At 37.9% G+C, this 22,740-nt stretch overlaps 1 protein-coding gene across 2 annotated transcripts in view; it reads left to right on the forward strand.

The window, feature by feature from the left end:
* rapgef5a (Rap guanine nucleotide exchange factor (GEF) 5a) overlaps positions 1 to 17,658 on the forward strand; it is a 57,857-nt gene extending 40,199 nt beyond the window's left edge. For both annotated transcript variants that reach the window (XM_030147935.1, XM_030147937.1), the window contains 15 exons: positions 3,899 to 3,977; positions 4,087 to 4,231; positions 5,440 to 5,531; positions 6,346 to 6,376; positions 8,088 to 8,166; positions 8,454 to 8,603; positions 8,705 to 8,802; positions 10,757 to 10,879; positions 11,969 to 12,147; positions 12,246 to 12,336; positions 12,421 to 12,471; positions 12,619 to 12,706; positions 12,791 to 12,855; positions 13,588 to 13,642; positions 13,930 to 17,658. In XM_030147935.1, coding sequence (XP_030003795.1) covers positions 3,899 to 3,977; positions 4,087 to 4,231; positions 5,440 to 5,531; positions 6,346 to 6,376; positions 8,088 to 8,166; positions 8,454 to 8,603; positions 8,705 to 8,802; positions 10,757 to 10,879; positions 11,969 to 12,147; positions 12,246 to 12,336; positions 12,421 to 12,471; positions 12,619 to 12,706; positions 12,791 to 12,855; positions 13,588 to 13,642; positions 13,930 to 14,048 — 1,445 coding nt within the window. In that variant the 3' untranslated portion in view covers positions 14,049 to 17,658. The remainder of the gene's footprint in view (positions 1 to 3,898; positions 3,978 to 4,086; positions 4,232 to 5,439; positions 5,532 to 6,345; positions 6,377 to 8,087; positions 8,167 to 8,453; positions 8,604 to 8,704; positions 8,803 to 10,756; positions 10,880 to 11,968; positions 12,148 to 12,245; positions 12,337 to 12,420; positions 12,472 to 12,618; positions 12,707 to 12,790; positions 12,856 to 13,587; positions 13,643 to 13,929) is intronic.
* Positions 17,659 to 22,740: the final 5,082 nt, after the last annotated feature.

A 22,740-nucleotide genomic window follows, 5' to 3' on the forward strand; every position in this document is an offset into this window, starting at 1 on the left:
TTTTCATTTTTTGCAAAGTAGGTTCAAGCCCAGCAGGAATGCTTTTCTCCTCGATTATGTTGTCTGTGTGTGTAAGACTGTGTGTGTGTCAGCCCTCACATCCAGGTGTATGTGTGTGCAGTCATTCAACCATGTCACTGCCTGTAAAAATGAGCAACATTCAAGAGGTTAAATGCTCTAATGAGTTTGTGAAATGATTCCCTCAGGGTGCTGTCAACATTTCTGCTGCAAACAATTTCAGGGGGCTGGTAAGACTCTGTGCATTAGAGTCAACCATACTTCTTTTACACCGCTAACAACCTGGTTATGAACCATAGTGTTAATGTATCATTTATCAATTTATCATTTATTTCAGAGCTGCCAAGGTGAATACATAGACCGCATTAAAAGTAGTGCTGCTTTCCAAGTCCCAAAGTAAATGTGGTGAGAAAAGCAATAAATGGCTTCACTGATCATCAAAATTCATAATCTATTTGTTTCTACACTGGGTAAAACTGTTTGTGAATGTGACTCGACTGTTACATTTTGAAGTCGACTGACTGCAGTACAACCTTCTCTTTTCAGTTGTTGCAAACTGATGATTAGAACCAGAACAGGTAAAAAGAAAATCAAATGTAAACAAGTCCACCAATTAATATCTCATTATAGACAACAGATCTTTTCTTCTTTGATTAATTAACAAAACTAAAATGAAATAAATACAAACACACATGGATTAGCTACATAATTTAATTACAAAGGGACTTTTGGGTCCCAGGCTCTTTCTAGTTTATTGGACCTCTGCTCTTGCCTGTATGTAGCATTTTAAGACAAGGAGCCTTTATGCATCGACTCCTCAGCACCACCAGTTCCCAGCAGTCCACAGGGAGCCATCTCAGTGAATTGCAGGAAGCAAACGAAGAAGGAGGAAGAGATGAATGAAGAGAGAGAGAGAACTGAGATGGTCTTTGTGGAGAAAGACTCGCTCTTGTTTATTCACTTAAAGGAGAAAATCACTCTTTAAAGGTGTTTGATTTTTGTTAGACTGAGCTTAGCGTTGAAGCCCAATCAAAGATGCAGATCAAGGGTGTACGCTGATGTTTGGGTGTCTCTGTATTTGTGTCTCATTTAGTCTGCATGTGCACGAGTCGGTGAAAGTGTATTTGATTGTATGAAGGCGCTCTGGGCGGTGCTGAGCATCAGTGTTGGCGTTTTAGTGGGCTTAGCTCTGCAGCATGTTGAACAGGCTCGAACACGCTCCAGGAGTGAGAGTGATTACCCCAACCACCCCTCCCCATGAACACATAAAAACACACACACAACATAAAACACAGCACCAGATTACTGCGATTAGTTCAGCACACACACATTTTCTCTTTTTCCCTCCTTTCTCTCTCACAAGAGATAAACTCCCCAAGGTCAGAACTGAATGAGTTATTCATCAGGGTACTGTGTGTGTGTGTGTGTGTGTGTGTGTGTGTGTGTGTTACTGTGTGAGTGTATGTGTTTGACATTGTGCGTGCCAGCGGGCAAACGCAGAGGGCATATGTTGAAGATGAAAATGGATATTTATCATCACAGAGAGCTGAGAGAGGGTGAGCGCAGGAGGAGAGTAGTTGTGGGGGGAAATGTAACCGCCTCGAAAGAGAAAATGAATAATGGGGGTGTATGGAAGGGGGGTGGACAAGGATAGTTTGGGATGGAGAGAGTGAGAGATGGAAGTAGAGGGCAAAACGCCAAAAAGTAAAAAAGACTGATTGAAGGAACATCAGATCCACAGACAGGATGAAACAGCCCAAAGATGAAAAACATGGAAAATGACACAGAACTATGTCAATAGGGTTTTGAAAAAGTGATAAGTTCAGTCAGACCTGACTAAAAATATTTCCAGAGAAAAGTTGTGTTTTTATTTCTAAAGCGAAGACAGTTGATTAAATATTAATGCAGCGGCCTCTGCTTAGTCTTCTATAATTGATTTCTTTGCTCTCTGCCCGACAGAACCATATTTGGGTCACACATTTTCCCAGGGAACGACTTGGACAAAACGCACACACACACACACACCACAGCTCCCTTCACATCACCAACAATGGCTCATTACCCATCTGCCACAAGGGCTGTTTATACTCGGTTCTTACCCATTGAACACCTGCTGAGTCTCACACAGTTGTGCTGTCTCACTTCCACACTGTACACTGATGCATTTCTTTAGTTTGTGTTAAGAAGTTAAAAATACAAGCCAAGTATATGAAATAACCAGATGTGTTTGAGTAAGGTGGCTGTTGTTTGGTTTATTTTGACCTGTTCAACCACAGTGACAGTGGTTAAACTAAACTCATGCCCTACAGCTAAACCTTCCACATGTGCGTCACAGAGAAAGAACTGAATAGGGAAATACAGAAATAATCCAATTGTACACGTACATAAATGGAGTGTTGGTTTTTTTAAAGACTAGATTTCAAACAGATTAAGCTGATACAGAATACTGAAAGTGCACGTTTCATCCTGTCATATTTAGGTCTGTCACATTTTTTGCAATTGTTTGAGCTAACTGCATTTATTTCACTTACTTGAGATAATTGATTCCATTCATTTGTATAAAAACAGCAGGATGAAACGGAACAGAAACAGAAATGTCATTTTGTACACTCTTCATATCATTTTTCACTGCTTGAGGTTTGACATTTGCTCTTTTAATGAGGACATCTTGCTGCCCCCCTTATCTTATGGCACTTCATTTTTATTGGTACCGTTCTCTGTCAGTTTTTCTTTCTGTATTTCAGTATTGAGCTGTTTATATTCTACTTATGTCAGTTTCGTCTGATATATTTCTTTCCAGAGCCTAAACAACAAACATGAATGTTAGTTTTCATTTGTGTTCCAGGGTTTAACATGGCTCTTTGTCTTTGCTGTTGTGTTGTGTTTAAATAAACTACTATGAGTCTTATACTATACTTGTGGGAGAAAGAACAAGACAAGGCTAAACATTATTATAAGAGCCCTGGTCATAGATACTATGAGATATTTTTTCCTAAAGGAACTGAAAAAGATGTCAAAGGGAGATTAAAAGAAAGTTGAACTTGAAGAGTAATTGTCTAATTTAACCCTTTCATGCATGAATTATGAGAACCTTAGTGAAGATTTTTTCCTGAGTGTTTATTTTTTCCTCTTTAGGCATGAAAAAAACAATGTGATTGCATTTTTTTTTAAATGAACCTATTTTTCATGGAGTTACAAAAATGTCCACTCAGCTGGACACCATGAGTTTAATTTTTGAAGCAAAGAAACATGTATTTAAAATGCAATATCAGATATAGGTAAGTGATAAACTGTGTGAAAACTATGAAATAAAAATAGTTTTAATGCAGATAATCTGATGTTTCCTCACATTTTCTCATACTCTAATACTAGTTATTACTCACTTTATGGAGATAATATACAAAAAAAAGAACCTTTTTGATTAAGAAAACTGTTGATTACAGTCTAATAACAATTAGCAGTTAATTTACACTCAAACATGTTACTGCAGATCAGGTTTATCAAGAACATGAAGTTACAGTAATTGTATGAATGTCAGTGTATTATGGGATGGTGCATAAGTGTCCACTGTGTTGGCTGATATGAAACTAAAACAACAAAACCCATGAATATATAAGAGAACATCTGGAGAATAACTGTCCACTGGAGTGACCACTATGAATGAAAGGGTTAACAGTGTTTTGTTTGTTTGTTTGTTTTTTTTTTTACAAAGATGTGGCTCCTACAAAGAGGGCACTATTCATTTACTCAATGAAGAACTAAAGAAGCTCAAACATATGACTTACCACCACATTGAAGCAATAGACACTAAACCGTCACTCAGCCTACTTGGCAGGCAAATGCCCACTGAGAGCTTCATAATGTGTTTCCTGTCTTTCAGAAATGCTGCTGGATGACTTCCTCTTGACCTACCTGGTGTTTATGACCACCCATGACCTCTGTCAGGCCCTGCTGGGACAATATCCTTTTGGCCAAAACCCACACAGAAAAAAACCAAAACAAACCACCACATACACATCGTTTCAGTCTGAACAGTTCCTCCCTCGTTCTGTCCTTGACCGCTCCCACCTATAGCAGCGCCCGCTGCAGGGGCCAGGAAGAGGGCAAGGACGCCCTCTTCAGGAAGCGCAAGGTGCTGCAGCTGGTCTCCCACTGGAGCAGGTTGTACAAGGATTTCCTCAAAGACGAGGAGCACGTCAGGAGCTTCATGAAGGTATGACATCCCTGTGCCTCCATTTGTCACCTGGTGCTTTTATTTTATTCTTATTCCCCTGTCTGTGTTTCAGCATTTGAACCTTGAGTGTGTTTTCACATGTCAGTGAACAACATCACAAGTCTCATTTATCTTCTTTCGTCTCTCTGGCTTGTTTCGCCCTTATCAAGTGCTGCACTTCAGATTTTTTTCCAGTCTTTTTTTTTTTTTTTTTTTTTTTTTTGAGAGAGAGAGAGAGGGAGAGAAAGGCAATGAACTGCAAAATGTGTGTGTGTCGTTCTTGAGGTTTTCGCCCGTTAAATCCCCACCTGAGCCAGGTTTCAGCTTTCACCTACTGGGGCATTGACCTTGTGGGTGATTTCATTTGTTTTTCACTAAGACACAAAAGCAAAAATACAGTAAAGTTAGTGTATATATGAACCAATACAAAACAAAACCCACAGAGGGAATAACATCTGCCTTTTTTTTAAAAATTAAATAACCATGTAAAATAATCCTAAAAGTACAGAATATCCACATATGACAACATGGGGATTCTTAGTGAGATTCTTGGTGTCACATTTCTAACCACATGTGCTGCTGGTGTCCGCTGTATGTTCCTGCTATATTTTCACACAGACAGCTTAATTAGATTATAATGTGTCTGTGACAACCGTGAAACCAAAAGACAAACATACATGCATAACAGGATCACACGTGTACACATCCACACGCTCACTGGCAACAAGCGCACAGCAATCACTTGTCCCTCTGTAACCTGACAGCTCCATCGCTCGCTGCTGAGTTTCCATGGTAACCAAATGCGAGGGTTGGCATGGGTATAGTCTCATACGGAGTGCGTAACCCAGGTGATAGTTGCCTAGTAACAGAGGAATGAGTGGGGAATTGGGAAAGAGGCTATGGTGGGTCAATGACAGCGATAAGCAGGTGAGTGTAGTTGTGTGTTTGAGTGTGCACATGTGTCCTTTAGTAAGCAGTGTTCCTGTCTCCTCTGCGTTTATACTACACACTAATGCTCTGACATTCACACACACAGACACAAACGGCTGTAGAGAAAAGGAACCAGAGAGAGTCTGACAATAGTCAATGACGAAAGACCGAGGCATTCAGCTATTTCTAAATATTTTACCATCCGTCAGACAGTGTTACCATGTGACTGTGGCTGCGATGTCACTTATCCTTTTATAATTTCTCTCTCTCTACGGCAGACTTTGTACAGGTGTGTTTTAGAAGATTTGTACGAGTTTCCCACACTGGAGAAAGACTTGAAAGAGTTCCAGAAGCTTCTGCGCCGTAGACAGTAAGTTTAATAATGATCATTAGAGGTCGACCAATAGTGGATTTTTAAGGGCTAATTCAATAGTATAGACAGTTCTAACACTGTTAGAAATGTACTTTGTTTTCATCTGTAGAAACTAGATAACTGTTGAACTAAGAATTAAAATCGCATACATAAAACAACAAAGAAATACATCTGGATTAACATAAGGAATCAAAAATCTAGCCCTGGGACATCAAATTAGATGCTAAATTAGATAATGCTGATTACATTATCCATCAGCTGCTATAGGAGTGAAGTTCATAGACAGTTTATAAAAAGTGCTATCAGTGATTATTTCTTGTGTTCATTTTAAACCCTATACAGACCAAAGATTAACCATGAAATAAACTGAAAATTTGCATCTACTTGAAACTAGTCGGTCTGTAACACTGAAACCTTCACACAACCATCATTGGCACCCACTGTTCTAGCTGACGTCTTTTTGGCCTCTTTGCAACTTATTTCGTGGTGTCTGAACTGTCTGCAGTTTCAAACTCCAAATGAGTTTGTGTAAACTGTAATAAGCCAGGAAAATACAAAAGACTGACACAGGATTTCACCATGATGCCGCTTCACTTCTTGGTGACAGTTGGGCTACAGGCCTTAAACACCGTCTGCTGGCAACATCCTAAAACGACTTCAGCTTGTTGTGAATCATTGGTCTGAAGTGGGCTTTATTAAACATTACTGCCACTGGAAGATGTCTAAATGTATTTGTCATTCCTGTCACTGTGAATTTTCCATCCTGTCATTCATCCTTTTCACTTCTGTATGTGTGTTTTCTTCGTTTCAGCACAGTGGATGACTGTCCTCCAAACCAAAAGGTAAGATGCATTTGACCAGTGGTTAAAGAAGTAAAGTATTTATATCCATTCCACAGTCAAGATGGTGTCGAGAAGCATGATACTAAACTAGGATAACAATAAAATCATCACAAAAATTGCTAGAGGAGTTTGATATTTCTCAGTAGATTCTTGTAGCACAGTGACATTAATATTTTATAAATTTAGAAAATACAGAAATTTGGAGTACATTTAGGTAATCACTATTTTTTTTTCTTTAATAGAAAAGTGATAATTTAGAGCAGAAAAAATCTGGAAGATACATAAGAAAAAAATATCCTATGACCTGTGTTTCCATCGGCGTCTTTAATTCTGACATTACACATTGGAAAATGTTTATAAAAATGACAGAACTGAAAAAGAAAATAAAAAAAAACTCCTGAATTTCAGAGAGTGCTTTTTGTTCACTTGCTATTTTTGGCCAAAGAGGAATACATGTAGAGGAAATGGAAATGCCTTTTTTTTTTTTTTCTTTTTTTAAGAAATATATTCTGATGCAGTGAACTTTTAATTCACATGACTGATCATCTGTTTGCTGTGTCCTCCTACATACTCTGATAATTCTAATAAAACAGGTTCTGATAAGGAGAGCTAATTATTTCTTTGTCTCATTCATGAAAAACACACTGGAGCACTTCGTTTTCGATGGAAAGCAACTCAGAATACTTAACATCTTCTACTTGGTTAATTAGAAACGTGTAAAGTCGCCTACAGTTCCACCTCATGGCAACACAACACAGCCTAGATTAATAATAATAATCATAACAATAATAATAATAATAAAAACTTTTATTTATATAGCACCTTTTAAAAACTGAGTTTACAAAGGGCTTTGATAGACAAAGCAGAAGGGCGCAACAGCATGATACCCAGGAGTCAAAATAACAACAGAGGGCCAAACAGGAGGACGGAATTAAGCTGAAACTGAAGTAAAACAAGACTCAAGCAAAGACACTAAAACATAGAAAAACAACACAACACAGTAAAAGACATAAGAACAGCAAACTAGAAAAGCATGACGCTCCCGGTAAATTTAAATTTATTGAAGTAGAGAAGACAGAGATAACCGAGACATAACATGATGCTGTCAAATCAATATAAATATAAGAATAAAGGAATGGAATAAGACAATGTCATGTATGTCAATATAAATGAATATCAAATCCTAAAAATATTATTTAAAAAAATATAAAAAAGAGAGACATCACATAAAGGCAAGTCTATAAAAAATTGTTTTAAGAAGTCATTTGTTATTCACTCCAAACCTATTTATGAAAATGAACATAATTAGCATTTTTATTATTGCGACTTTGTAAATTTACTTAAAATTTCCATTGTGTGGAGACACATCCAAGGAATCGACCAATAACATTTGAACCCTTCACCACTAAAAACACATTACGCTTTTTAAAATAATCACTCAAACTATAAACGAAAGCGATTTCAACTGTAGAGATTATATTTTTCCCCGGTAACTTATTCCAGAAGCTTTTAGTGATAACTTTGAATGTAAGATGTGTTACTAGTGGTTATTAATTGGCCAAACAGATTAGTTTATCTCTACTGCACATCATCAGATTTCAGTAATCAGATACGGTAGAGCTGCATTTGTGTTGATTGAAATTGCAGTGGACTATAAATGCTACAGGTCAGTACATTGTTCTAAATCTTTTTTCTGTTTTCTCTTGTTCAGAGTAAACAAATGTATCAACAGTTGAGTTTGAAGGAAAACAGTTTGCAGCTCCGAAGTCCACAGACTGAGACTAGAGAGGGTGAGTAATGTGCACTTTGACACCCATTATGAGCCCAGCATCGCAGGCAATTATGGATAATGACAGTGTGAGTTGTAATTGCAATATGCACATGCAAATTTCTTAAATACAGCGTGTTTGGTAATTTTGTAATTTTGCTTTGCTACTTGACAAAAATGAACCTCATAAGTAGATTTATCTGCATCTGTTTCCTCGTGAAATCCTAAACATTTGGTGTTTGTGTTTTCCCTAAACAGATTCACAGCATCTTTTCTGTGCTTTCTGGATGTTTTTTGTATATCTTTCAGTTATCTGTTGCGTGCATGTGAGCTCCGATTCCTACCTTAGTGTCCACACACACCCCTTGCTGGAGGCTCATGAGCTGCTAAGGATTGTGGGTCTAAAGATTGATCGAGCAGAGGACGACATGGTGCTGGCAGTAGTATCGCACACTGGAGGTGCGCAAATAAATACACGAAGTAAAGAGTCCGTCCTGTGGAAATCTTCCTTCACTTTTCGTTAATTTTCATCGTCTCTCTCCTGTGTGCCTTCTCTGCAGAGCGGAGGGTGTTACAGCCCAGTGACTGTGTCTACTCTGAGTCTCTGACCCCACAGGGAAAGCTTGTGGCCTGTCGCAGGAATCTCACTGAGATCTTGGTGCGTGAATGTTATGTTTCTGTGACTGGTCTTCCTTTAACATTTAGTCATGTTTTCCATAAGTTTCATACGCTTAGAAACTTAGGTTTGCTTGTTTGGAGCACATCACAACTTCTTAGAGATTATTTTGGCACTTGTAGCCTTAAATACTGTTGGAAACCTCAGCACCATTCTGTCATTTATTCATTTCCAGGTGTGAAAATGAATATTTCCCAACTGGCGTATTGGGGTGGTACGATGAATAATGCATTTTAAGCAACTGAAACAGACTCTGGATGGGTGATTATTACTAATCTTGAGTCAAAAGAAGCAAAAAGGTGTGCACTTCAGTAATTGTCTACCAGCTGTGGCTGCAGCATTGACAAGTGGCAGTGCTGTATTTTTTTCCTTGACAGGAGCTAAATTTTGCAATATTTTGTATTATGCAAAGTGAATTTATAAAGCATTTGTTTTCTTGCATTATGTGTATTGTATGGAAGCATGTCAACAGCAAAACAGTAGAGTAGGGGTGTCAAAACCAGCCCAGCAAAAATTCCAATCCAGCCCATCCAGTGGGATGATTTGGAAAGTGCCAAAATTACACTGAAGATATGAACAGTTAAGGGTATCAAAGTAGTTTTAGTTCAGGTTCCACATAGAGACCAATATAAGTAAGTAAGATAACAGCATAATAACCTATAAATAATGAGTCCACATTTTCTTCTTTGTTTAATGTGGGGAAGAAAAAAAAAACAAATGATGAAAATATTTACATTTACAAACTATCCTTTAATAATAAAATGTGAATAACCTGAACAAATATGAACAACCTGAAATATCTAAAGAAAATTAAGTGCAATTTTAACAATATTCTGCCTGTTATTAAATGTTTTGTGCCTTTGTAGCTCTGACCCGTAATGCACATGTATAAATGATAAGTTGAGGCATAATAGTGTTAAAATTGCGCTTACCTTTCTTGAGAAATGTAATTTTTTTCCTATTGTTTTTGCACGAAAAGAAAGAGAATTTTTTTTGACTTACAGGCTTCCGGCTAGGTCATTATTTATAGGCTAATATGTTAGTACGAGCGTGTTGACACATGGGGAACCACGGGTCATATTAATGCCAATATCTAGGGACTAAAGTTAGTAAATGCGTTGTGCCTGTTTTTAACTTCATTTCCCATCATGCAGCGTGGTACTATGCTTCTGGTCAACTGTCATGGGCAATGCAACATGATTGTAAAGCTATTGTATTCCAAAATTACTAATATCTTCCAAAATATTGGTACTATCAACTTGCCGAGATATTTAATGTGGAGATGGGACTATTCCTTCACTTTAGGTACTAAATTGGTCATTTAAAAACATTTCACACACACTCACACACATACACACACACACACACACACACACACACACACACTCTGAGACATCCCAGTATTATGATATAGAGTTTTACTGGTCTGCCCCCCTTGAGATCAGATTGGGCTGAATTTGGTCCCTGAAAGAAAATGAGTTTGACACCCATGCAGGAGAGTCTTCAGTCGACTGATTACAATTATAGGCTGGGAGATAGCGCTGTGATTTGAGGAACTATGGGTGTCTGCACATTGTTGTTCTCTACTGTCTAAAAAATTGTAATTAGATATTTACACCTGCAACTGGAATATGACAGAACAATTGTGGTTTAAAATTCACCACTCCCCTCTCAGCTTTCAGTCCAGTTTCTTTGTACGTGACCAGAGGCAGTTCCTCTTGTGCTATATTGTTTCTTCTGAGTGTTTGGAATGTCGTGTTGTACTTGAATCCACCACGTGCCTTGTAGTTCTTTAGTCTCTTAAGAAGGTCATATTGTTTTGCAGTAGTGATAGCCTTATAACTCTAGGCAGGCAGTACACATGTTCAGTACAATATATTCTGTATTTTTGTGCATGCATTGCCTTTCTGTAGTTAACTTTTCTGTGTCTGTGTAGCCTCCTTTAACAGACAGTGCTGAACTAAGCAGGAGGCCAGTGCGACTCTTAGGCATCAACACCTGGGACGTGGCAGCTGCTCTCACACACCTGGACTGGAGCCTTTTCAAGTCCATCCACGAGGTACCACATAACACTTATATACACACACACACACATATACACATATACACATATACACTCTTGGTGTGTGCACATAGTTTATAATAAATTCATATTCATGAAGGAGATTGCAGGAACATTGGCATTAAAGATGCAAATGCTCCACAAGATTTGCTGGATCATGAGGAGGGAAAGTGTTTTTGCAGCTGAGTAGCTGTCAGGATGAGCCCTTCATATGAAGATGGCGAAGCAGAGGAAGACTACATTATGCACTAATATACTCTTTTAATTAAAATGTTGATTTTGTGGGTTGTTTTTTCTTTTTTTTTTTGGAATTTGATTAAATTTAGTTGTCAATCAGCAATTTTCCTTTGCTGATTCTTAAATGTTATTGTAAGGACGTTTTTTGCCGGTTGGTTTGCACTGTTTTTTTGTCTTTGACAAAATAAGACTTTTTTTTGTTAGCTTCATCTGTTTACACGTCCACCCTCCCTGTCTGTCTGGTATACCTGTATACCCCCGCTTACCTAGAGTACAAAGGTAAATAGATATACCAGGAATTTTGTCTATCTCTCTGTCTGAGATTTTTGTGCATCCCATTTCTCAGACACTATTCACCCAGTGTTTTTCAAATTTGACACACATGTTCTTTGCCTCTTGTAGAGGTGCAGTACACAATTTAAGGGCTGAACTTCAGTTTTTGGATTTTTGACAAATTTTGATAATTTTTTGAAAAGACTGAAAGTTAAGACTCAAAATGAGTCCCTGGGTAGGCAGGGTATCCGTGAGCAGGAGGGGCGGAGTGTTGTGTGACTGGTCAGGGGTATGAGTAAGATCTGCTTACTTTTTCACTTGTTACTTAAAAAAATGCAATATTTCCAGAACACCTTGGGAGAATTTTGTTTCAAAGTTGGCACCAAAGTTTACTTGGACTCATGAGTGAAGTTATTGGATTTTGTTGACAAATGCACAACTCACTTTTAGGTCAGACTAATTTCAGATTATGATGCAAGTACAGTGGATGCATCTGACTGATCAGTGACATTCATCATTTCTCCTTTTTCCTTGTACTTGTGCACTGACACTCATTGTTCCTTCCACATAATGCAGCAGGAGCTGGTGTACTACACCCTCAGCCGAGCCCCTGGTTCAGGACACACTGTGGCGCTGTCGGTCCTGCTTCAGCGATGTAATGAAGTCCAGCAGTGGGTCATGTCCGAGGTACTCATGTGTGTATCGCTCAACAAGAGAGTCCAGCTGCTCAAGAAGTTCATCAAAATTGCTGCTCAGTAAGAACACATATTCAGAAGTATACACTCACTTAAAAGTGCAGACAGATTCCTCTCCGTGTGTGGATATGTTTGTAACACTGGTTGTGTATTTGTAGCTGTAAAGCCCAAAGAAATTTGAACTCTGCGTTTGCCATCATCATGGGTCTGAACACAGCTGCTGTGAGCCGACTCAACCAGACCTGGGAGGTCAGTGTGTGGTTTGTGCACTTTATCGTATGTCTGTTCATGATTTGTGTTGTAAATCTAAACACGGTTACACATTCCTTTCAGAAATGTCCTGGAAAATTCAAGAAGCTTTTCTCAGAGTTGGAGCTCATCACGGTGAGAGCTCATTGTTATCCTACTGTTTTCCTTTCATCCATTATTTATTTGCTGAAGTTTAGCATTTGGAGAACATTTGTCTGGACTTGATACATTTCCCTGTTTTTCTCCTCCATAATCAGTCCTTTCTGATCTGTCTTTCCTCAGGATCCATCTCTGAACCACAAAGCCTACAGAGAAGCCTTCAAGAGGATGAAACCTCCCAAGATCCCCTTCATGCCTCTTCTTCTAAAAGGTAGCCCCTTAAGCCCCTCAGGTGAAACACAGAATGGACCGATGTGATGCATTAAACCATTCTGAACCTGTTTTCTGCTCATAGATATCACCTTTATCCATGAAGGAAACAAGACCTTCCATGACAACCTGGTCAACTTTGAGAAACTGGTGAGTTCACCTTCTGATTTCTCTTATTTATAGACTCATGTATTGAGGATGTGTGTTGTTGATGGCATCTATATTTATTTTGGCCATTAAATGTGTCTACAACATGCAGGTGTAAACTGACACTAGAAAAATCAGTTTCATCATGTTGCTTACTGCAAAAAAAGAAACGCTTTTTTAGGAAGTGAAAAGCCTTGATTCTGTGAATGAGTCTTTTTTTCCCCCTAGAAACCTAATCTTGTCAAGCATGTTTTTCATTAATATATGCATTTGTTCTAATAAGGTATTTCAGTCAATATTGAGTGACATTTAACCAGTAAAAAGCTAAAAGAATACTTTGAATATTATCACAATAGAGGAGCAAAAGTGTTTTTTCTCATTTCAAGAGTGCACAATGTTAAGTCCATTGTAAATATTTTAATTAAATGTGTTTTTCTTGCTGATAATAACCACATTTTCTTTAGATTTTTATGTTTTGTTTTTTTGTTTTGTTTTCACTGCAAAGTAAAATATGCCATTGACATGTTTTACTGAAGTTTAGTATGACATGATTTGGTTAATACGTAAACAGTATTTGGCTTTCTAGTAATATTATTTGTGCAGTGTGTAATCTGAATATGTTCCTGCTATAAATTCTGAGTGCGCTTGTCTTGACCTGGCATTTTTGTTTTCCTTTCATGTTTTTCCATTTGCCATTGTGCCCTGACATGTGTAAAATATCTTCTAATCCAACAGCATATGATTGCGGACACAGTAAGAATGATTCGCCACTGCCAAAGTGACCAACCAGGTGAGTACAAACACACTATCCATGGTATGAATTCAACCTCATTTAGGGGTTTTTAGACAGATTCATGGTCCAACTGACAAAATTCTCAGGTGTTTACCACCATCTGCAGGTGACTTAAGGTACTGCACCTGTCGTCTGATACCAGCCTTCCTTTACAGTTTCCAAGCAACCATTTCTGTCCAGTCTGTTACTCTGTCTTTATACAGCTGTAACACAGCCTGTCTTTAAGTCAAATGAATGTGAATTTGCATCTTGTAAATGTGCATCTTTTTTTGTCCGTCTCTTAGGTAACGAGGTCATCGGGGTCGACAGTGCAGAGGTGAGGGCGAGCGTTCAGTACCTGCACATCATCGACAATCAGCAAACGCTTTTCGAGTTGTCACACAAACTGGAGCCACGAGCCTGAACGCACTGAAAACAAAAAAACAACGAAAAAAGAACAAAGACGCTGGGAATCACCACATTGGAAATATTAGCACTGAGTGCGTGTGCCACAAAGGACGCTTTGTGCAGCAGAATGTCACACACACATGCACATACATCGGAACAAAATCCCTCTACCAGCAGCGATGCCAATAGAAAATAAGGTCCCACGTCTGACAAAGTCCTTGAAGTCATGAAGCTTCACTCTGTGACAGTTCAGCTGTGGTGTCTAAAGGCTTTACAACACTGACCATGTGCTTCTAAAGGAGTCCTGAACATTCTGTTAAATGTCTACAGGAAGAGAATCTGCATAGCAAGACTAAGACGAACACTAGAAGAGGCTGTAATTAGTTTGTACAGTATCTATTTGACTGAATATGCTATAGTTTTTGTTTTTGTGATGAGCTTTTGGTTATTTATGGGCCTGTTCTGCAGGTGAAACGTTTCAATATTTCTGTTACAGTGTTGTCACCGTTTGGAGGTCTAACAGAAATAGTCTCTTCATCATTCCAGTTGCAAACCCAAACACCTGCAAAAAAATGTGAGGTTTCTTAGCGATTATGGCCACAATCTACGCATTCATACTTTCCTTCAGTCTAATTAGATATACGTACGTGCCTCATGATGCATCATTATTATTTGTGTCAAAGCCGTACTCCATGTTCATGCTCACTTTAATCTGTCCTCATGTTTGCTCTGTCTTTTAGTCAAAGTTTACTGTTGCTCAGAGTGACAACAGTGAGCAGATGTACGAAGTGTTAGGAGTGTTTTCATTTTCTTCTCATCTTTGACACACTGAAGCTCTTCTTAATATGCTAGAGTTAAAAATCATGTTTATCAATAGTGAACACTAAAGTCGTTTACATCTTTTCTGTTTTCACTGAGATCTTCTTTACCAGGTGACATCCTTATGATCCCCTGTCACTAGACTATATTTACATGTAAATAGATCATTTTACATTGTATATAATACGGACCTATAGACTTTACAGTGCCAAATGTTACAGTTAGTCCTGCTGCACAGGTGTACTGTATAGCTTTTTTTGTGGGGGGGTGGCTATGCTAGCAGCATGACTATACAGATTTCAGTGATGGTCCTTTGCTTTCATCACTCCTGAAATTCTTCAACTTCCAAAAGTTGCCAAAAAATTGTGATACATTTATGTTCCATAAGTGTAATCAGTGCAGGATGCGTTGAAAAGGATAACCACAGTTGTATAATTTTTTCAATTCACCTGACACTGTTTATGAAAAAATATTGAAATATATTTCATGTTTGCCCAAAACCCAGCAATGATCTCACAAGGCTGCTAGCATGGCTGTTCAGTTTTTGTTTTGTCAAATCCTTTGAATGAACCTTGATATGATGTCTGGTTCTGCTCGTAGAGATGTCAAAGCGCGGGTATCGCTCATTGAAAAACAGCCACATCACAGAGTGTTTTATTTTAATATATCTAATTTTTTTGTAGTTCAGGGTTCATTTTGGAGTAGAGAAGTCAAAGTACTGCACCAGTGCAGCTCTGATCAAAAATGGCTTTAGTTGAATCTGAGTCCTGTTCCTGAGGAGGTTGCATCTGTTACAGATGGAAAAGATCACTGTTCACAAATGATCAAATCACAAACATTTCACTTTCTATGGGTTTGGACAGAACAACAGAAGCACTGGTTCACATCAAATAACAGAAGACTGGGTAGACATTCTGCTCTGACATTTAGGTTCAGGAAGAAAAGAAGAACTCACAGGTATCCATGGTGATCAGAAGACTGATCTGTTCAGTTTCAGTCGTCTTGGAACAGGAAATTGTCATTTCTGAAACCAATTCATTTTCAGAATGATGACCTGAACAGTGTGTTGTTTAAATCTTTTTCTAACGGTCTAATATCTTTTGACTAGTGAAAGGAAATAGGGAGGAAATAAAAGCTCATCGATGGTGACGTATACAGATAGGGATAAGAAACAGCCTTCACTATGAACAGTCTGTATGTAGATCACACTGATGGTGTTTTTCTTCTTACTTTTCTGTTCATGTGCAGTCAAACACTTCTGCAGTATATGTCTGCTGAGTAGCAGGAGCTATCCAAAGGTCAAAGTCCAAAATATTAGAGATGCAGTTCTGACATAGTTTATATACTTAGGAAGCATAGGAGGGAAAGTGCAATACAATAGAGATGAGGTTTTTGCCACAAGTGTTTGTCATCAGCATCATTTCAACACTAAGACTTCAAAGCAAACAGCTGCTCCTCTTCAGATCACAAAGAATCTAATGGGCACAAAGAAACCTGTATCATTCAAAACCTTTTTCGTGCCAAACCTGTTTTCAGTTTGATTTACGACAAAAAGCTGAGACGATCCAAGCCAAGTGATGACTGATTTTTCAACAGTGTTATGAACCGTTTCTTCTCACCTGTGCATTAAAAACACTGGTCATCATCATGTCAAATCCTCACATTGAACATGTATCCACACGTTATCCATTTTATTCAATTACAATCTTGACTGTACCACTTCTGTACTCCACGAAGAAGATGCTGAGATTACATGAGATATTTTGCATCTCAGGAGTTAATTATGTTCACAAAAAGGAGGGAGAGTCAAAAAGTTCTCACTGGGGATGAAACTTGGATCTACCAGTTTGACCTAGAGAACAAAATTCCATCAAAACAGTAAAATCCAAAAGGAGCAGCCGAACCTATGAATGCAAGGTAGAGACGTCTGTTCAATTAATAAATAAAACTTTTTATTGCTTTAGTCGGAGAACTTTTTGACTTTCCCTCATATCAGATACATCAACCTGAATAATGAAAATGACCAACGTGACTTCAGAAAGTGAATTTCCTCTGTAGACCAAGTTAGTGATTCTACCAATGCTAGATCTAAGCAAAGTGAGCTGTGGTATATTCATGTTGTCTGTTAACGCTGTGTGGTGTTCATTTGGACTACTGACTTGTACATGATGACACATGCACAACAAACACCTTTTGCTCACAAAGCAGAGTATTTGTGTTACTGGTTATTTATTGTAATATATTGATTATTTAAATATTTCTGAGGTTGCAAATTGTCTAATGTGCCATGTCCAACATTGTGCATTCTTCAGAAGAAAAGATGTTTGTGGTTTGGAGCTGCAAATGCTGAAACCTCAGAGTGTTTGTTCTGTTTGGTGTCCCCTTGAGGGCAGCAGAAGAGCAGGTCATCATGACCGTTCACTTTACTGTGACAGAGGAAACCACCTGGAGGGAGGATTTAGTGTTCAGTCATCGTCATGACTGTGGACAGATAGGTTTTTTTTTTCTAAAGAAATGTTGTTTTAAACCTGTTTGCATGATTAAAAAACACACAAAGTTCACAATGCAAGACACATTGAAGGCTTTGTACGACTGTAATATTGTTGATGTGTAAATATATGCCTAGGTTTGTTATGTTATTATTTATCTGTTGTAAATGAAAAAAAGTCAAACACAAAGCAATATGTCTCCCCTTGTGTCCCCTCAGCCTTCAGAACAGCTGAAGCCACATGTCTTTTCTAAAGCAGCGTTTTACTATGTCAAGATTTTACTGAAAAAGAATAAATTATAGGTTTTATGTGACATCATCTGCTGAGCAGTTTGTCTTTTTTTAACTTTCAGATATGCTGTAAAAAACCAATCAAACATAAAAAAAACATTGGTGGTGCAGTGGATAGCACTGTTGCCTCATAGCAAGAAGGTCTTGGGTTTGATTCCAACCCTTTTTGGAGTTTGCATTTTCTCGTATTTGCATGGGTTACTCCGGCTTCCTCCCACCCTCCCAAGGTTCTAATAGTTTTGGATTTTTCATTATAGTTTAGTTTTATTTAGTTTTGACTTTTTTTTCTCTAATTCAGTTAGTTTTAATTAGTTTTTACAGCACGTTTGCTAGTTTTTATTAGTTTTTGTTATTTTCTAAATGCTTAGTTTTTTTTTGTTTTTTTTTAATCTTTTATCTTCTTCGCCGTCAAATTCAAATAAATCCCAGACAGGACTCTGCTGCTTTCTCCCTGCTTTAGTCTCCATGTTTCCAGGTAGAGTGGGGACCAGAAGACGACACTAAATGACAAGTGATGAGAAGTGATGGACTGTTAAATATCATATGGTGTCTCCAGCTAAAATTGCTTGTGGGAAATAAATCGATTTTATATCAATCCGACACTGACAAAGACGAAAATGAAGGGAATTTTATCCATAATTTTTTATACATTTTAGTTAGTTTTGTAAACACACAATACAGTTTCATTTAGATATCGTTTTTTTCTTTTAATTATAGTTTTCATTTATTTCAGTTAAAAAAAATGTTTTTACAATTCAAGTTTTTGTCATTTCGTTCGTTTTCGTTAATAATAATAACCTTGCACCCTCCACAGATGGATAAAATGACTCATAGGTGTGAATGTGAGAGGCTGGTTGTTCATCTCTGTATGTTGGTCCTATGATGAACTGGCGAATCGTCCAGGGCACAGGTGTCAAACTCCGGTCCTCGAGGGCCGGTATCCTGCATGTTTTAGATATTTCCCTGTTCTAGCATACCTGGTTCAATTACTGATCAGCTCATCATCAAGCTCTGCAGAATCCTGATAATGATGTAGTGGCTTCCAGGTGTGATGGAAGAGGGAAACATCTAAAACATGCAGGATACCGGTCCTCGAGGACTGGAGTTTGACACCTGTGCTCTATAAAGAGAGTGATTGTGGATCTACCTGCTCCCTTTGAGTTTCCTCAGCTGGGTGAAACAGCTGGAAGTGGCAGTGGGAGCTACAGCGGGCGACACCGGTGAGTTCAGCTGGAGCTGGTGACAATACTCCCCACCCGTCTGTGACAGTCTGCTTTTCTACTATGGGACAGCCTTCCCCATGCGGTCCAGTCAAATTATGCGGCCGTCAAAGAGAAGATGGGATGGGCTTTTGGACAGAGACAGTTAATGGTCTGTTTTAGAGCTAACATATCGGCTCATTCACAAGTTCCGGGGCAGAGCCTGGAGGTGCACGGCTGATGTGAGCCGGCTGGAGCTGGTACTCCTGTTTTTGCCTCTGAGTCACTGTTGTTAGTAAACAGTGAAACTCATCTATGGTGCCTTTATCACAAGCAGACATACTCGCAAATAACAAAACACGCAAACACGAGTCCAAGGAAAAACACACTATAAAGCAACAGTTCTGACTTTCTGGATCCAGATAGCGTGCCTACCAATATGGCGGTGTAAACAACAATCACATGACCAGTGACGTCAGCTGCAAGTCCTCAATTGGTCTTGTCATGTGTTCTCATTTCCTGTTTCATTTTAGTAAGGGGTTTCTGTTTGTGTGTGTGCACGGTCTGTCTTGTCTGTGTCTCCCCTGATTCCTTGAGTGTCTACACCTGGTGATAATTATTCCCACTCCCTTTATATCAGGGGTGTCCAATCCTGGTCCTCGAGGGCCGGTGTCCTGCATATTTTAGGTGTATCCCTCTTCCAACACACTGGATTCAAATGATAACCCTATCATCCAGCTCTGCAGAAGCCTGATAATGAGCATCAGGTGTGATGGAAGAGGGGAACATCTAAAACATGCAGGACCAGGACTGGACACCCCTGCTTTATATACTCCCTTCTCCTCTTGTCTGTTGCCGGTGCGTCTACCACATCATGTCATGAACACCTCGTATTACCTGTGCTCCTCTCATGTTGGGTTCCTAGACTAGTGTGAGTAGATTTGTGACTTAATGTTTTCTCCTTTTTTCTAGTTAGTCTTTTTACCACGGCCGTGAAGATATTTTTGTTCATTATATTCCTCCTTAAGTGAACACATTTTTGCTAGTTATTATTCCACTTTTTATGAAGATATTTTTGTTAGTTTTTTTAATGCCTAAATCTGAGATTTTTTGTTGTAACTAGAGTGAATAAATACTCTTATAATCACTAGCAGGCTGTCTGTCTCATGCATTTAGATCCAAGCCGTGTGCCATCTGTTAACATTCTTATAATGAAAAGGTCAGAAAATATGCTGTGAGTCCTTTTGCCTATTTTTTAAGGATCAAATCACCTTTTAAGACAAGATTCATTTACTTTTCCCTAATGTGGAAGCAATATTATGGCTATTTCTATGTCTGATGGCAACAAATTGTTCAGGAGAAATATCATTTTCACAGCTAAAGAGAATAAAAAATGAACTGAGACCAACTATATCTAAAAAAAAAAAAAAAGTCTACGCTTAGCATCATGTGCATAGAAAGTGATAAGTTGCATAGACTATCTTTTGATGACATAATCATTAATTTTGCTTTTGCAAAATCATGAAAGAAAATGTTTTAAATTGTATCTTAGAGGATTCTCTGATATAATTTTTGTAATTTTTATGACACAATCTTTATTATAAGGCAATGTAATTAAAAGGCATATATATTTTAAAGCCTTCTGAGACCAGCTAGTATAATTTAAAAGGGTTGGGGGGCCCCAGGGCTTTATATAGTTTATGACCTCACCAAGTCTGACTGCGGCTCTGCATACAGTACTGTGCCAAGGCTTCAACAGCCTTTAGCTCTGCTATCTTTAGAAGGTGTTAATGATTGTGTGTCTTTATTTCTACCAAAAAAACATATGCAGGAAATAAGTGTGTTGTATTGAGACACACACATAAAATCTGAACTAAACAGCTTGTACAGGTAAAGTCCATATTTAGTGTGACCTCCATTTAGAGTCATTTTTCTTGGGTTCATCTGTCTGGACGTTTTCTTAAATAATTGTGTGTTATATTACACAGCTTCCGAATGTCCCAGAGGTTTTCCACATACTTATGTTCTTTTTTCTGTCCAGGTGGTACCATATCACTTCAACAATATTTTTTTTTCTGAGTGCATTTTTGATGTTAATAGTGTTTACATACTTATATAATGCGGCGTATTCCAGTTTTTTTTGTTTTTTTTTAATATATACTACTACAAAAATGAGAGATGCATATGTGTGGTTCTGCCTTATTTTTTGCAGCAGCTGTTTATTATTCACTGAGACAAAAACGTAATTTGCTGTCAGAACTTTGGATTTGTTATTTGCATCTTTTTTGTTCAAAATTTCTCTGTTGAGGCGCTTGATTTGTTTCTGCAGGATGTGGATTTGTTCATATGTGAACTCACTGTGTTCATTCCCCTCCTTGTACTTAGTCTCCTTTAGTTTTTGAACTTCATGGTCTGTAAAAAGCTCCTGGTCCTTGTGTGCTGCCTATAGACCTTTGTTTTTAATGCTTTTATTTCATCTGGCATTGCAGACAAAGCATTTGCCATGTGTATGTGGGATACTGGACAAACCCACAATGATATTGAGCATATTTCAAGCCTATTTTTTAAAATATTTTATATATGCAATGTGTATAAACATATCAATATACCAACAGTATAAAGACTTAACAGAAAGCAAGGCGCTAATGATGTTCATTTTGTCTTCTGTTAATGTAATTATACTTTTCTTTTTTCTTTTGTTCAGGCAAGGTATAGTTTTTAGATGTTACCTGCTTGACAGTCTCGACTGTGACTCCAGTTTTCCTCAGAAGCATCATCAGGTAATGCCTAAAAACTATACCTTGTCTGAACAAAAGAAAAAAAAGAAAAGTATCATTTTAGAAAGTAAGGCGACTTACCCTACAAAAAAAAAAAGAGGGAAAAACAGTCAGTGTGAAAGGTCCATACAGACGACTACATTAACCCTTTCATGCACGATTTGTGAGAACGTTAATCAAGATTTTTTCTTTGTTCCTCTTTAGGCATTAAAAAAAACCCAATGCAATTACATTTTTTTTATGATGATATTTTCCATGGAGTTGCAAAAGTGTCCACTAGGCTGGACACCATGCGTTTCATTTTTGAAGCAACAAAGCATGTATTTACTGACGTACTGTGTGAAAACTGTGAAATAAAAACATTTAATACTGCTAATTTAATGTTTTCTCACATTTTAACAACACTACAAACAAAAAGTTATGGATATTTTAAATTTTTGGGCTATTTTTTTCAGGTGGGATTTTTGCACAACACTTCTTACTCTTTTGTGTGTGAATTGAATTGAAACACATTTTTTTAATGACCAGACAGTAGTATATACTAGTTATTACTCACTTCATGGAGATAATATGCCAAAAAAAAAAAAAAAATCTAATAACTAGGGCTGGGCAAGTTGACAGGTTATTACTGCGTTAACGCATTCATTAAATAACGCAGACAATTTTTTTTTTTTATCTCACATTAATGCTGTTTCAGTCTAACTCCTATTCTTCTGCCTCTGCTTGTGTGTGTGTAGTGATTAGCTCAGCAGATAGACAACAGGTTTCCCAAGAAAAGCCGAACGCTGAAAACTTCTCTCCAAATCTTTTACTTGAGACTCACTATAAAACTGCAACATACATACATCGTTATATAACGTCTTTTTATCCAGCAACAAAGGTTCACATCAAAGATATTTTATACTATTCATTCTTACAACAACTGAACATAAAATACTCACAGGGAAATGTTTTTCAGGCCATACAAACAGAGTGAAAGAAACGTGTCTGTTAGCTCCTTCTTATGTCCGAACTGACTATGGGAACACCGCAAGGACAAAACATACGCTAGTGCAACTTATTCTGACCACTAGAGGGCCCCCTTTGGTTGCTTTTAACAACTGAACATCACATATTATTGGGCTTATTAGTATT

Source organism: Sphaeramia orbicularis, chromosome 11 (assembly GCF_902148855.1).
Source record: "Sphaeramia orbicularis chromosome 11, fSphaOr1.1, whole genome shotgun sequence".
In the NCBI taxonomy this organism is placed as follows: Eukaryota; Metazoa; Chordata; class Actinopteri; order Kurtiformes; family Apogonidae; genus Sphaeramia; species Sphaeramia orbicularis.